We start from the raw sequence: 14,425 nt of genomic DNA on the forward strand, positions 1-14,425 counted from the left end.
CCAACACCCTTTCACCAATTAAAGCGCGAGGCTGGCCTGTATAGGGATCTGAACCCATGACCTTGGTGTTATAAGGCTGTGCTCTAATCACCTGAGCGAACTAGCCAGCCCTTAGCCTATTATTTAAAGGTTATAACTTCTTAAAGCATAGAAATTTTACAGGTTTAGGATGACATCAAAGTTTAATTTTTGACCTAATCTATTTTAGTCTTTACCCAGAAACCAAGAGGTATGTTATTAACTGCATTTTCCTATGACTAGATCTGTTTTACATATCATTAAAATAAAATTAGATGAAATGCTCTCTTGGTTCCCTTTTGGTTTTAAATAAAATTGTGGTATTCATCCAGATTGTTACTTAAATCAATAACTCATTTATTTTTGTTGCTGAATAATATTCCATGTATGAATATACCACAACTTGTTTATCCATTTACCTGTTGATGGACATTTGGGTTTCTAGTTTTGAGCTGTCACAGAGAAAGCTGATCTGAACATTAGTGAATAAGACATTGTGTACCAAACCAAATGAACAAACAATCTGACAGTCTAAATCTTAGTTTGATGATTCTTAAGAACCGTTTTAAAAATCGAGATTCAGGGATCCCAGACCTACTAAAATGAAATCTCCAAATGTGGAGTCTGGAAATATATGTATTTTTTAAAACATCTAAATTGGTTATAATGCTGTCAAACTATAAATCGGTGTTAGAGAACAGTTGCCATAATTGATGACTGTGCATATATCATCTTTAAAATCTTTTTATATTATTAATGGAAAATGGGAATTTGCCTTATAAGGGAAAGTATATTTCGGCCACATTCATATATGAAATTATGAGGCAAAATAATTGAATGGGTACTTGTAACATTCAGTTAATTAATTTAGTTATACTTGAACTCAGGATCACATATATGAAGTGATACATATAATATTTAGAAATACTGCTTTATTGCCATTCACATTTCATGAATTAATTTTATTTAACCTTTCACATCTCTTCAACATTTGTGTCTTTGTCATGACTACAGCTATATTTTTAATAATTAGAATAGGTGAGTAATGCATTTTTCCAGGGTTCTTGATCTTCTCTTATCTGCATTATTTTAAAATACTACTTTAAAAATTTTTTCTTCTACAGCTATATTTTTAATAATTAGAATAGGTGAGTAATGCATTTTTCCATGGTTCTTGATCTTCTCTTATCTGCATTATTTTAAAATACTACTTTAAAAATTTTTTCTTCTAATTTATATATAGTAAAATTCACTCTTTTTGGTGTATACTTCTATGAGTTTCGACAAGTGCACAGAGTTGTGCTTTACCCAGAAACCAAGAGGAATGTTATTAACAAGAATCCTTTTACAAGAATCAGAATACAGAGCAGTTCTGTCATCCACCAAAATTCCCTCATCCTGCCCCATTCTAGTTAGACCTCCTCTTACCCTTAGTCTTGCCTTTTACATAATGTCATTTAAATGGAATCATATAGTATGTAACCTCTTGAGTCTGGCTTTTTTCATTTAGCATGGTGTATTTGAGATTTATCCATATTACATGTATCAATGGTTTGTTTCTTCACATTGCTCAGTAGTAATTCCACTGTATGGATGTACCACACTTTGTTTATCCATTCATCTATTGAGGAACCTTTGAGTGATTTCCAGTTTGGGTGATTATGAATAAAGCTACAATAAACATTTCAGCACAGTCATGTGTTGCTTAACCATGGGGAAAATATTCTGAGAAATGCGTCATTAGGCAGTTTTGTTGTTGTGTGTAAACATCAGAGTGTATTTACACAAACCTAGATGGGATAGCCTACTACACACCGGCTATATAGTATACCCTGTGGTTCCGACCACTGTCATATATATGTGGTTTGTTCTCAACCAAAACGTCATTAAGCAGCAACGTGATTGTATAGGTTCTTGTGTGAACATAAGTTTTTATTTCTCTTGGCTAAATACTTAGCAATAAATAAGATTATTGCTAAAGTAATCATATGGTTTTCCTTCTTTATTAACATGGAGAATAATGGTGTTGGCGTTTTGCCACATATTAAACCAACCTTGCAAACCCTACTTGGTCATAATTGCCTTTTAATTGGATTCTGTTTGTCAAAATTTTATTAAAGATTTTTAGTTCTATGTTCATTAATTAGTCTGTGATTTGCTTTTCTTGTGATGTCTTTGTCTGGCTTTATTGGCCTCATAAAATGAGTTCAAGAGCGCTTCCTCTTCTCTTATTGGAAAGTTTTTGCAGATTTGGGATTGTTTCTTCCTTTTAAGTATTTAATAGAATTCACCATTGAAGCCATCTTGGCCTGTGATTTTCTTTGTGAGATGGTTTTTGAATATGAATAAAGTTCCTTTAGTTGATAATGAGTTATTCATGTTTTCTTTTTCATGTAGATCAGTTTTGGTAATTTGTATCTTTAGGGATTTTACTTTCTCACCTAAATTGTCAAATATGTTGAAAATGAAGTTTTTCATAGTATTTTCTTATTATCCCTTATAAATCTGAGCAACAGAGAAAATAGACTGATGCAAAAAAAAAAAAAAGACTGAAACAAATTTAAAAAAAAAATGAACAGTGCATTAGGGACCTGTGAGGCTATAACAAAATAGCTAACATTTTTGTGTCATTAAAGTCTCAGAAAGAGGAAAAAGAGGGCAGGGCTGAAAAAGTACTCAAAGAAATAATTGATGAACACTTTGCAAATTTGGCAAAAAATATTAATTTACAGATTAAAGAAAGTAAGTAAACCCCAAACAGAACAAACCTGAAGTAATGCACAATATGACACATTATAGTCAAACTTCTGAAAACTAAAGACAAAGTCTTAAAAACAACAAGAGAGAAACCTTACCTATATTTTTTCCTATATGGAAAAAATATTTTGAATGATGGCAAATTTCTCATCAGAAACTGTGGAGGACAGATGGAAGTAGCACAGCATTTTTCAAGTGCTAAAATAAAAAACTTGTCAACCCAGAATCCATGTCCAGCAAAAATATTTTTTAGCAATAAAGGAAAAGTCAAGACATTCTCAGGTGAAGGCGAACTTAGGAAATTTGTTGGGAACAATTAAAGATGGAATCTTGTAACATCAGGAAGGAAGAAGTATAAGATAAAAATGTGGGTAAATGCAATGGAATTTCCTTTTCTTCTTGAATTTATAAAATTTTTGGGAACAATTAAAGATGGAATCTTGTAACATCAGGAAGGAAGAAATATAAGATAAAAATGTGGGTAAATGCAATGGAATTTCCTTTTCTTCTTGAATTTATAAAATTATGTTTAGAGAGCAAACAAAAATAATGTGTGTGATGATTCTAAATGTATGTAGAGGAGATATTTATACTAATGGGGAAGGGATAATTACATTAAAAATAGGGAAGGGAAAAGAGATACAAAGGGAGGTAAGATCTTTGTAATTCTCAAACTGGTAAAATAATGACACTGATAGACTGATGTTAGATGTATATAATGTAATATCTAGAGCAGCTACTAAAAAAACTATACAAAGAGTCGCCCTCAAAAATACTATAAATAAATCAAAATGGAATCCTATAACAATGTTCAAATAACACACATGAGGCAGGAAAAAGAAGACAGATAAAAAACAAGTAAAAGAAAAATGAAAGACTCAAGTTCTAACAGGAATAATTACACAAGAATAACTGCAAATGATCTAAATAAACTTATTGTCTTAGGTAATTGATATAGGCAGAGTAGATTAAAACATGACTGTGCTGTCTGTCAAAAGCTCACTTCAAATATGGCTATACAGGCAAGTTGAAAGTGAAAGGATGGAAAATGATATATATTGCAAATATCAATCAAAGGAAAGTAGGAGCAGCTATATTAATATCAGATAAAGTAGACTTCAAAAATGAAGAAAATTACCAGAGACAGACAAGAGCATGATATAATGACAAAAGGTTAATCCACCAGGAATACATAGCAGTCCTAAATATGTGTGCTCAAACACCAGAGCTGCAGCATAAAAGTATAAGAAGCAAAATCTGGTAGAACTCCCTCAACAATTGATAGAACAACTAAAAAATCAGCAAGGATATAGAAAAACTCAAAAGGATCTAATCAATATTTATATATTGTTCAATAGAATTCATCCATTTTAAAGTGTACAGTTCAATAGTTCTTAGTATATTCACAGAGTTTTGCAACCATCTCCACAATCAATTTTAGAACATTTTCATCGCCTAAAAAAGAAACCCATGCTGAACAGCAGTCACTCCCCTTCTCTCTTCCCTCCAGTCCCTGGTAACCACTTATCTACTTCATGTTTCCATAGATTTACCTATTCTAGACATTTAAGTAGAGTCATACAATATGTGATCTTTTGTGACTGCCTCTTTCACTTAGCATAATGTTTTGCCTATTCTAGACATTTAATATAAGTAGAGTCATACAATATGTGATCTTTTGTGACTGCCTCTTTCACTTAGCATAATGTTTTTAAGGTTCATCTATGTTGTAGCATTTATCAGAGCTTCGTTCTTCTTTGTTGCCTCATAATATTCTATTGAATGGGTATAGCACATTTTATTTATCCATTCATCAGTTAATAGAAATTTGGGTGGGTGCTGCAGCTGTGAACATTTGTGTAAAAGTTTTTGTGTAGATACATGTTGTCATTTCTCTTGGATAGATACCTAGGAGTGGAATTGCTAAGGTACGCGGTTATGCTATATTCTGAGGGACTTTGAAACCGTTTTCTGGAGTGATTATACCATTTTATATTCTCATCAACAATGTTTGGATGTCCCAATTTCTCCACATTTTTGTCAACACTTGGTATTGTCTGCCTTTTTTATTTTAACCATCCTAGTGAATGTGAACTGGTGTCTTGTGATTTTGATTTGCATTTTCCTTATGGCTAATAACTGTTGAGCACATTTTTATGTTCTTGTTAGCCATTTGTATATCTTCTTTAGAGAAATGTCTGTTCAGATCTTTGCCCTTCTTACAACTGGGTTATATGTCTTTTGAGTTGTAAGAGTTATCTGCATATTCTAGATATTGTTTTTCATGCTACAGAAAATGTTTTAAATTATTTTTCAATTATTTCTATTATATACAAGTATGAGTATTACTGATTTTTGTATTGACCTTGTATACAGTGACCTTTTTAAGTTCACTTATCAGTTTTTAAAGCTTTTCTTTTGAAATTTTTACACAGTCATGTGTCTTTTAAATACAGCTGTAAAACTGTACTCTTCCTTTCTGATTTTTGTGCTTTTCATTTCCTTTTCTTATTTTAATTGAACTAGCCAGGACATCCAGTAAATGTTGACCTGTAATACAGTGTTGAATAGAAGCGATGGGACTAGGCATCCTTCCCTTGCACTTGATCTTAAAAAGAAAGAATTCCATATTTCATCATGAACTAGTAGTTAGCTGCTATTTGTATCTCAACCATCTAGTTTTTGTTGTTCTTATTTTCTCTCTTCTTTCCTTTAGGATTGCCAAGTAATTTTTAGTGTTCCTTTTTTATCTCTTATTTTTTTAACTATACCCCTTGTTTTTTTTTCCAGTGATTCCTGTACATTATGATATATACCTTAACCTTATGATAGTCTACTACTATTTAGTTTTAAAGTGATCTTAGGAAGCGACTTCACAATTATATTTTGTGCTCAAGATATGAGTTTATACCTCCAGAAATGACTAAATAAATCAGTCTTAAATTTCTTTGCATTCTTCCCTTGTCCCCCACCCACCTTTTTTAAAACCAGGTGTCCTTTGTCAGGTGACCTCTGTAAATATCCAACACTTGCATGGTTTTAAGTTTTTAAGGCTAACGTAGATTCCCCCAAAACTACCTGGTTAACCAAAATAAAGTTGAAAGTACCATAATATATGTAGACTTCTTATAAGAGTTTGAATATAATGTGAATTCCTAATTTTAGGAAAATCCTCACTTCTATTCAGACACATATGGATATGAATTCTAACACTTGCCTCCTCAAGCAACATAATCCTAGTTGATTTATTGAGTTGTTATTAGTTTTATACCTGTGCTGAAAAAAAAATAAAAAACATTTTTCTTATAGATTATTTTGGCTTTATTTAAACAGGACGAATTAAACCTTGCTGATTCTGAAGTGGATAACCAAAAACGAGGGAAGCGGCATTACGAAGAAAAACAAAAAGAACACTTGGATACGTTAAATAAAAAGAAACGAGAGCTGGATATGAAAGAGAAAGAATTAGAGGTTATCCACTATTTTTTTTTTCTTTCAGCTTACTAACAACCTTAGTCATGGTTATTAGTGTTTTCCCTAATGTCATGTTTCAAAAAACAGACAAGTCTGAATGTCTGTTTTGTATAGAGTAATAGGTGTTTGGGTGAATCAATAGATGAAGAGGCTTTGGGACCTTCAAATAAGTAAGACTTGGACAGTCCCACATCACACTCCTGAGTGATTTAAAAAAGGAGCTCTCTGTCGGCTACCATAGCTCCTTAGATGCCCCGCTTTGCAAGACAATAGCCGCTTTGTGTCAAAAAAAAAAAGGCAGCCCTTCCTTTGAGTAGCTCCTGAGTGATTTAAAAAAGGAGCTCTCTGTCGGCTACCATAGCTCCTTAGATGCCCTGCTTTGCAAGACAATAGCCGCTTTGTGTCAAAAAAAAAAAGGCAGCCCTTCCTTTGAGTAGCTAGGGTGTGGGATGGGCTGGATTTTAGTTCCTACTAGACATGCTTGTTAACAATTCTAAGTAGCGGCTCTGTTTTTAAAGGAGAATAAATTGAAGATATTCTTGTCCTAACTAGAAGAATTCAGCTTTGTTTTTATATGTCTTAAGGAAAATGGTTTAAACTTTGTAATCCATTTCCCTATTTGTTTAAGATAATAATAATACAGAATGTCATGAACACAAAATAAGTACTATGTATAAAAGTGCTTTGCATTTTAAAATTTTTTACAAATGTAAAGGTCTTTTTATTTGTGTTTTCGATAATATTGTTGGTCAGAGTCCATCCTGAAGCACATGGAAAGCTATGTCTGACCTCAGTGCCCTGGGTGCCAGTGTTTTGTAACTGCTACTTTGAATTTGTTTCACCAGGAAGTTATGGATATCTTACAAGTTATTAAAGTTATACACAGTACTGCAGTTTTCTCTTGAAGATTTATGATGACTCTGGACTGTGTGTTCTCAATATAAAGCTTAAATACCATCAATATTAAGTGTAATTATAAACATAATAATTTTAATTTGCACATTTTGGCAGAAGTAGTATAATGAATTTTTATATCAAAGAAGACTGTTAAAGATATTAAACATCTATCTTTTCAGGAGAAAATGTCACAAGCAAGACAAATCTGCCCGGAGCGGATAGAAGTAAAAAAATCTGCATCAATTCTGGACAAAGAAATTAATCGATTAAGACAGAAGATACAGGCAGAACATGCTAGTCACGGAGATCGAGAGGAAATAATGAGGTTACTGGCTGTTAACTTTTTCTACTTTCTTATATTATCCATGCATATTATCAAGGCATAAAAATAAATGTTTATAGATAAATCTTAAATGTGGATGAAGTTTTACTACAACAAATAGTTATCAGCTTAAATAGTCATTTATTATGTGTGTTAGTTAACAGTAAACTTTTTTCTTCTGAATTATAAAACTTTTATAGAATGTCATTTTAACATAAATGCCTTTTTATATCTATAAAATTCATATAGACGTGAAAATGTTCAGCTTCACAAGTAACCAAAGAATTGTGAATCAAAAGAATTAGAAGTCATTTTTTAAATACATCAAATTGGATAAGATTAAAACAACACTACTACCCCAAGTCAACGAGGTTTCAGTAAAACAGATATTTTTATATTACTGTACTGGCAAATATGGAAGTTCTAGTGTAATTAGAGCACAGATTCTGAAGAAAATGCCTCAGTTTAAATTGCAATTCTAAAACCTACTTATATATCTAACCTCTCTGGACCTTAATTTTCTCATTTGCAAAATGGATATAATTATAATACTTATAGGGCTGTTAGGAAGATTAAATGAGATAATCCATAGTAAACAGAATATGTAGGAAATAAGAATATTAGTCATTATTATTCTTATTAAAGTCTTTCTGAAAAGCATTTGGGCAGTAAATGTCAAAATATTTTGCTGAAATTTTGATTGGTCAAGTAATTTTGTTTCTATAACAGTTTAAAATGAAAAACAATTTATGGTCAGAGATGTTTATTTCAGCATTATTTTATAGATATAAAATTTTATAGATATAAGAAGGCGTTTATGTTAAAATGTCATTCTATAAAAGTTTTATAATTCTGAAGAAAAATCAGAAATTGTGTGCAGTTGTTGGAGAGTAGTTAAATTATAGTAGAAAATTACAGCTATTCTTTATGAAGAACCTTTTATATTAAAAAAAAAGACTGAGAACAGGAGTGATCACTATTCTATTTTCAAAAACATTGGAAAACAATGGGAAGAAACATCCAAATAGTAAGAACTCTTTGTTTTTTAAATAGGTAATACATCATGTTTTAAAAATACAATGTAAAAGGACACAGTAAAAAGTTTCACTTCCTATTTTCAGCATCCTCATGACTTTTCTTTCCTTTTACTTTATCTTATTTTATTAATGTATAAGGTATGCTTTCAGTATTTCTATATACCATTGCAAGGTAATGTGAGTATATGTTATTTTTCATCCTAAGGTATATTTTTTGTGCAAAAACAATTTTAATTCCATGCTCACGCAGATAGTTCATTTCTCTTCCTATTTGTTATAAAATGAAAATAATAATTTTAATAATTAAGAAGCAGCTGGACCTCATACAATATTTCAGTCCTAGTGAATTTTCCCATCTGGGATTAATACATATTGAATGGAGAAATTGCCTGGATTTGGTGGACATAAACATATATTACATTATCACAAATGTCAAAGATGTTAAAGTTTCAAACATTATTGAAAGACTCTGTGTGTGTGTGTGTGTGTGTGTGTGTGTGTGTGTGTGTGTGTAAAGTGTGCATACATATACATATATGTAACACATGTATGTTTTAATTTTTTCTGCACCATTATATATATATATATATAAAGTGTGCATACATATACATATATGTAACACATGTATGTTTTAATTTTTTCTGCACCATTTGAAAGGAAGTTCCATATACAATCATCCCTTAGTATCCATGGGGGATTGGTTCCAGGACCTCTGCAGGTCCTTAATACAGTGCCTACACATCACTTCATTCACATAGACTCAACATAGTATTTGGTGTGCAGCAAAATCAAATTTTGTGAATTTTTTCCCTCAAATATTTTCTTTTCTACTTTATTTTATTTTAGTATTTACTTGTATGTATTTGTGGGGTATAGTGTTGTTTCAATACATACATATACTGTACAACAGTCTGCTCTTGGTTGAATTCAAGGATGTGGACCCACAGATACAGAGAGCCAACTGTGTCATGATCCTTTACTTCTTGGTACTTCAACATATATTTCCTAAGAACAAGTACATAGCCACCATACAGTTATAAAATGCAGGAAACTTAACCCTGATAGAATCTACAGTCCAATTTCCAGTGTTGTAAATTCTCAATGTCTTTCCTACTGTATAGAATGTAATCTAAGATCACAGATTTCACTTACTTGCCATGTTATTTACTTAATGCTCTTTGGGTTTATCTGATATTTCCTTATACTTAGGTTCATGTTATGTATTCTTTGTCAGGATACTATATAAAGGATGATGTGTCTTTTTCTGGGTGTCACATCTAGAGGCACATAATATTTTTCTCATCCTTACTGGTGATGTTAATTTTGACCACCCAGTTAAAGGTGTTCTTTGTTTTTTTCATTATATATGTTTCACTGTTTTTTCCCTTGCAATTAATAAGCATTCTGTGAGGAGATACTTAGCACCTCTCCCAATATCCTGTTTTTCATTATATTTTTAGGCCTAAATTTACCATCTGCTGACAATTCTTGCCTGAACCAATCTTTACTATGCTGATTACAAAAATGGTGATTTTCCCATTTCACAGCATCCTCCATGTTTATCAATCATTTATAAAAAAGAGCCTTCCTTCTTCCAGATTTATTGATTACTTATTCACCTATTGTTAATATGGGCTTAGCGATTCCTATTTTATTTAATGGGCTATTGTTTGTTTATTTTGATGATTAAATTGTTCCACCTTTGGTCAAATAGAGCCTTTTCAAACTGTTTACCATGCTCTCCTCCTCCTCCTCCTCTTCTTCTTCTTCTTCGTCATCGTTGTCGTCGTCTTCTGTCTTCATCTTCTTCTGTTTTCTGTCTTCTGTCTTCTTCTTGGAGCTTTTTCTTATTTTGTGGCATAACAAGGTGTTTCAAGCTCATTCTTTACCTTCACTGACCCAGCCTTGGAGTCAGTCATTTCTCCAAAGAGCCCTGGTTCCTTTTAGAGGGGAATGTTACCTAAAAACAGAATTTAGGTTCTAAGGATGCTAATTATTAACTGGGGTGGCATTTCTTCTAGGACCTTTCAGTGAATGGAGCTGAAAACATGAGTTCATATTGATACCTCCAATATCTTCAGTTACAGTCCAGTATCACAAAGGTCTTTACCTGACTTTACTCCATGTTTCTGTCTTCCTTCTTCCACAGTAGGAACGCTGGCTTTCAACGTTACATTTACTCAGTCCCATAATACTCCGCTACAAAAAGCAAATTTACTGAAAAATGTGCATGCAATTATTTTTCCACTAGTATTTTAATAAAGTTACTGTGTTCTAAAGTTATTTGAATTAGTTTTTTTCTCTTTGTTTGATGTGGTAGATATTAACTTGAAGCAGAAATGTTTTCATTTGTTCTTGTTTGTGTTCAGTTTTAGATTTCTCCTATCCTTGTTGATTTAATTTAATTTTGGGGGGAATATGTAGAAATGAACAGTGTTTCCAAAAGTCAAAGCTATACACAAAGTATATTCAGAGAAATGTCCTCCCTCACTTATCATTTCCACCCCATTCCCTCCCACCTGCCCCTTGTAAGCACTAATTCTTTTTTGTTTTCTATTTTTGGTGTTTGTTTGTGAAAGTAAGCAGGTCCATATGTATTTTCCTTTTTCCTTAGTTCCTCTACTTTTTTCACAAAAGATAGTCAGCTGCCTTGCCTTTATCAAAATAAAAGGGTTTCGGGATTAACAATATATCCTGAAAAATCACTCCATATCAGTTCATTGAGAACTTCCTCATTCTTTTTACAGCTTTATTTTACTCTCCTGTGTTTGTGCACGTGCACACACATTGATCTGTACTGTAGTTTATTCAGTTATTTTGTTTGTGCACGTAAGTCATTGCCAATTTTTTGTAGATATAATGATGTAATGAATTACCGTGTGTGTGTGTGTGTGTGTGTGTGTGTGTGTGTGTGTTCTCATGTTGTTAGATGTCTGTCTGTATCTTCATGGTACGTTTTCAGAAGTGACTTTACTAGATTGAAGCCTAAATGCGTAAGTAGTTTTGTTAGATATTGCTAAATCTCCATAGAGTTTGTACCATTTTTGCATTTGAACCAACATTGTATGAGATAAGATGCCTCCCCATAACCTTGCCAACAGAGTTGATAGTATAAGCTTTTTAATTCTTGCCCATCTGAAGGCTAAGAAATGGTATATTAATGTAGTTTTAATTACATTCCATCATGAATAAAACTGAACTTTAAAAAATATATTTAAAAAACATTTTTATACCCTAAAAATTATCTATGTATTGAGTAATGACTCAATAGTATTTTTTATTTTTTTCTCAAATTTTAAGTTTTTAAAAAATATATATTATTAGGGATATTAGCTGTATGTTGCAGATTTTTCTTATAATTTGTTATTTCTCTTTTGAATTTGCTTATGTTATTTTTGGGGGGAGGGGGTTGCCATGAAGTGATTATTTTTATTTAGTCCAGCTTGACAGTCTTTCATTACATCTGGATTTGGGGTCATAGTTTAAAAAGCCTTTCTCTACATCTAGGTTATAGAGGAATTTACCTATTTATTTTTAGTACTTTCTTATGTTCATTTTTTATGTTTACATCTCTGATCTGTGTGGAGTTTATTCTTGTGTATGGTGTGAGGAATAAATTTTATCTGTTTCCTAATGTCCATGCAGCCATTTGAAAAGTTGTTTGTTTTCTAATTTCTTTAAAAATGGCTTATATGAATATGTTCTGTGCTTTTGCAGGTTCATAATTATTTGTCTTTAACTTAAATTTTTAAAGGATAGTTTAGCCTAATATAAAATCTTTGGCCCATACTTTCTATAACAAATATCTTGTTGTTGTTTTTTTTTGTCTTTTTTTGTCTTTTTCGGTTTTTTTTTTGTCTTTTTTTCTTTTTCCGTGTCTGGCAACGGATCGCAACCCTCAGTGTTGCCCCCGTACCGGACTTGTTTTTTTTTGTCTTTTTTTGTCTTTTTCCGTGTCTGGCAACGGATCGCAACCCTCAGTGTTGCCCCCGTACCGGACCGGGGACCGGCAATGGGATTGCAACCCTCGGTGTTGCTCCCGCGCCTCGCTCAGCCAGTGAGCGGGAACCGGTCTGTATGTGGGATCCGAACCCTCGGGCAGGAGCGCCGCCACGCTTCCCAAGCGGCGCACTTATCCAGTGCGCCACCGGGCCGGCGCCCAAATATCTTGTTTATGATGGTATTTGTCTATAAAGTCCTTTAACTTGTCCAGAATGTCCATATTCTGTGATTCTTTTCTTGGTATATGTTGTACTTTTTCAATATGTAGATTTAAGTCTTTTAGTTTTTTAAATTTTTCAGGAATTTTAATTATTTTCTCTTCTATTGTTTTATTTTCTTGTTTGAGGTCTTCAGTTATCCATATGTTGAATATCTTTGTCTTCTCTAATTATCATTTATCATTTTATCTAACCATTTTATCTTTTTTAAAATTTTGTTTGCTTTTCTCATTTCTGTTTTCTATTTCCATTAATGTGTTTTTCATGTTCTATTTGCCCTTGTGCATCTTCTCATTTTCTCATTTTCTCTTTATATCTGTGCTTTGCATCCCACCTCCTCTCCTTTGGACTAAGCACTCACCTTCCCCACCTTGGTTTTTCGAAGTTCTTGCTTTACCTTCTCCTGTTGTCTGGTTTTCACCTTCTAGTGTTTACCTATTTTTGAAGTTCTTTTATTTATCTGATCTTTCAGATCTTTTCTTTCTGCTTTGAGGTGTTCCTTCCTGGTAGCACTTGTCTCATGTGTTTTAATTCATGGTGTTCACTTACAGTTTTTATCTACTTTGTGGCAACATTGTTCTAATAAGTTTTTTTTGTCTGTAGGAGAATTCTGCTCTTCACCTCTTATTTTTCATAAATGTCTTTGTTTTAATGCTGTGCTTGTGTCTTTTGGGATATTTGTTTTTTTAATGAATTAGATTTTCCTGGACTGGTTATTTGAAGGAGGATGAGAGGGGTAGCTGTGGGAGTCTTGGCCAGGGTTGCCTTTCATACTCAGCCAGGATCTTTCTTTCCCTCTCTATAGTAACAGGCCGTTTCCCTCTATATAATAGCACTTCTGAGTAGCCATGCCTTTTCTGCCCCTTTGACCTGTTTAGGATGGGGTGGAAGGATTCTAATGCTGACGCTGTGTACTTCTATTCCATATTGACATTTGTCACTAAGGGAAACTTTTTTCCCAGTGTGACCCCTTACTTTTAGGAGGTATGTATTTGCTGGTATTCTCTTAAGATTTGCCACCAATGGGCCCACCTGAGCACTTGCTCACATACTCTCTCTGCCTTCTGTATGGCTTGGACTTTGTTCCTTCCCAGTCAGGGTTACACTCTCATTCTGTAGCACACTCTCATTCTGGGAGTATATTTTGCCTAGAAATTTATGAAATCAGCTACTCCCCATCAGCACTCCCTGTTCTCCCCAGTTAAATATTTGAGATTTTACTTTTATGTTTTTTGTGAATGGTATTTATTTACTTAATATTTTGTTCATAAAACAGGCAGTACCAAGAAGCAAGAGAAACCTATCTTGATCTGGATAATAAAGTAAGGACTTTAAAAAGGTTTATTAAATTACTGGAAGAAATAATGACACATAGATTCAAAACATATCAACAATTTAGGAGGTAAGTACATTAAAAAATGTTACTACGTATTATACATTTTTGTGTTTTCTTTGTTTTCACATTATTTTTATTTTTATTTTTATTTTTTTGTCTTTTTGTCTCTTTTTTTGTGTCCGGCAACGGATCGCAACCCTCAGTGTCGCGCCCGTACCGGACTGGGACCGGCAACGGGATCGCAACCCTCGGTGCTGCACCCGCACCTCGCTCAGCCAGTGAGCGGGAACCGGTCTGTATGTGGGATCCAAACCCTCGGCGGGAGCGCCACCACACTCCCAAGCGGCGCACTGTAGCAGTGCGC

At 33.1% G+C, this 14,425-nt stretch overlaps 1 protein-coding gene across 1 annotated transcript in view; it reads left to right on the forward strand.

Annotated features, from left to right (window-relative positions):
• Nucleotides 1-14,425, forward strand: part of SMC6 (structural maintenance of chromosomes 6) — a 73,084-nt gene that overhangs the window by 41,564 nt on the left and 17,095 nt on the right. Inside the window, exons 19-21 of the mRNA XM_008578918.1 lie at nucleotides 6,109-6,246; nucleotides 7,326-7,471; nucleotides 14,002-14,127. Coding sequence (XP_008577140.1) covers nucleotides 6,109-6,246; nucleotides 7,326-7,471; nucleotides 14,002-14,127 — 410 coding nt within the window. The remainder of the gene's footprint in view (nucleotides 1-6,108; nucleotides 6,247-7,325; nucleotides 7,472-14,001; nucleotides 14,128-14,425) is intronic.

Source organism: Galeopterus variegatus, unplaced genomic scaffold (assembly GCF_000696425.1).
Source record: "Galeopterus variegatus unplaced genomic scaffold, G_variegatus-3.0.2 Scaffold1781, whole genome shotgun sequence".
Lineage (NCBI taxonomy): Eukaryota > Metazoa > Chordata > Mammalia > Dermoptera > Cynocephalidae > Galeopterus > Galeopterus variegatus.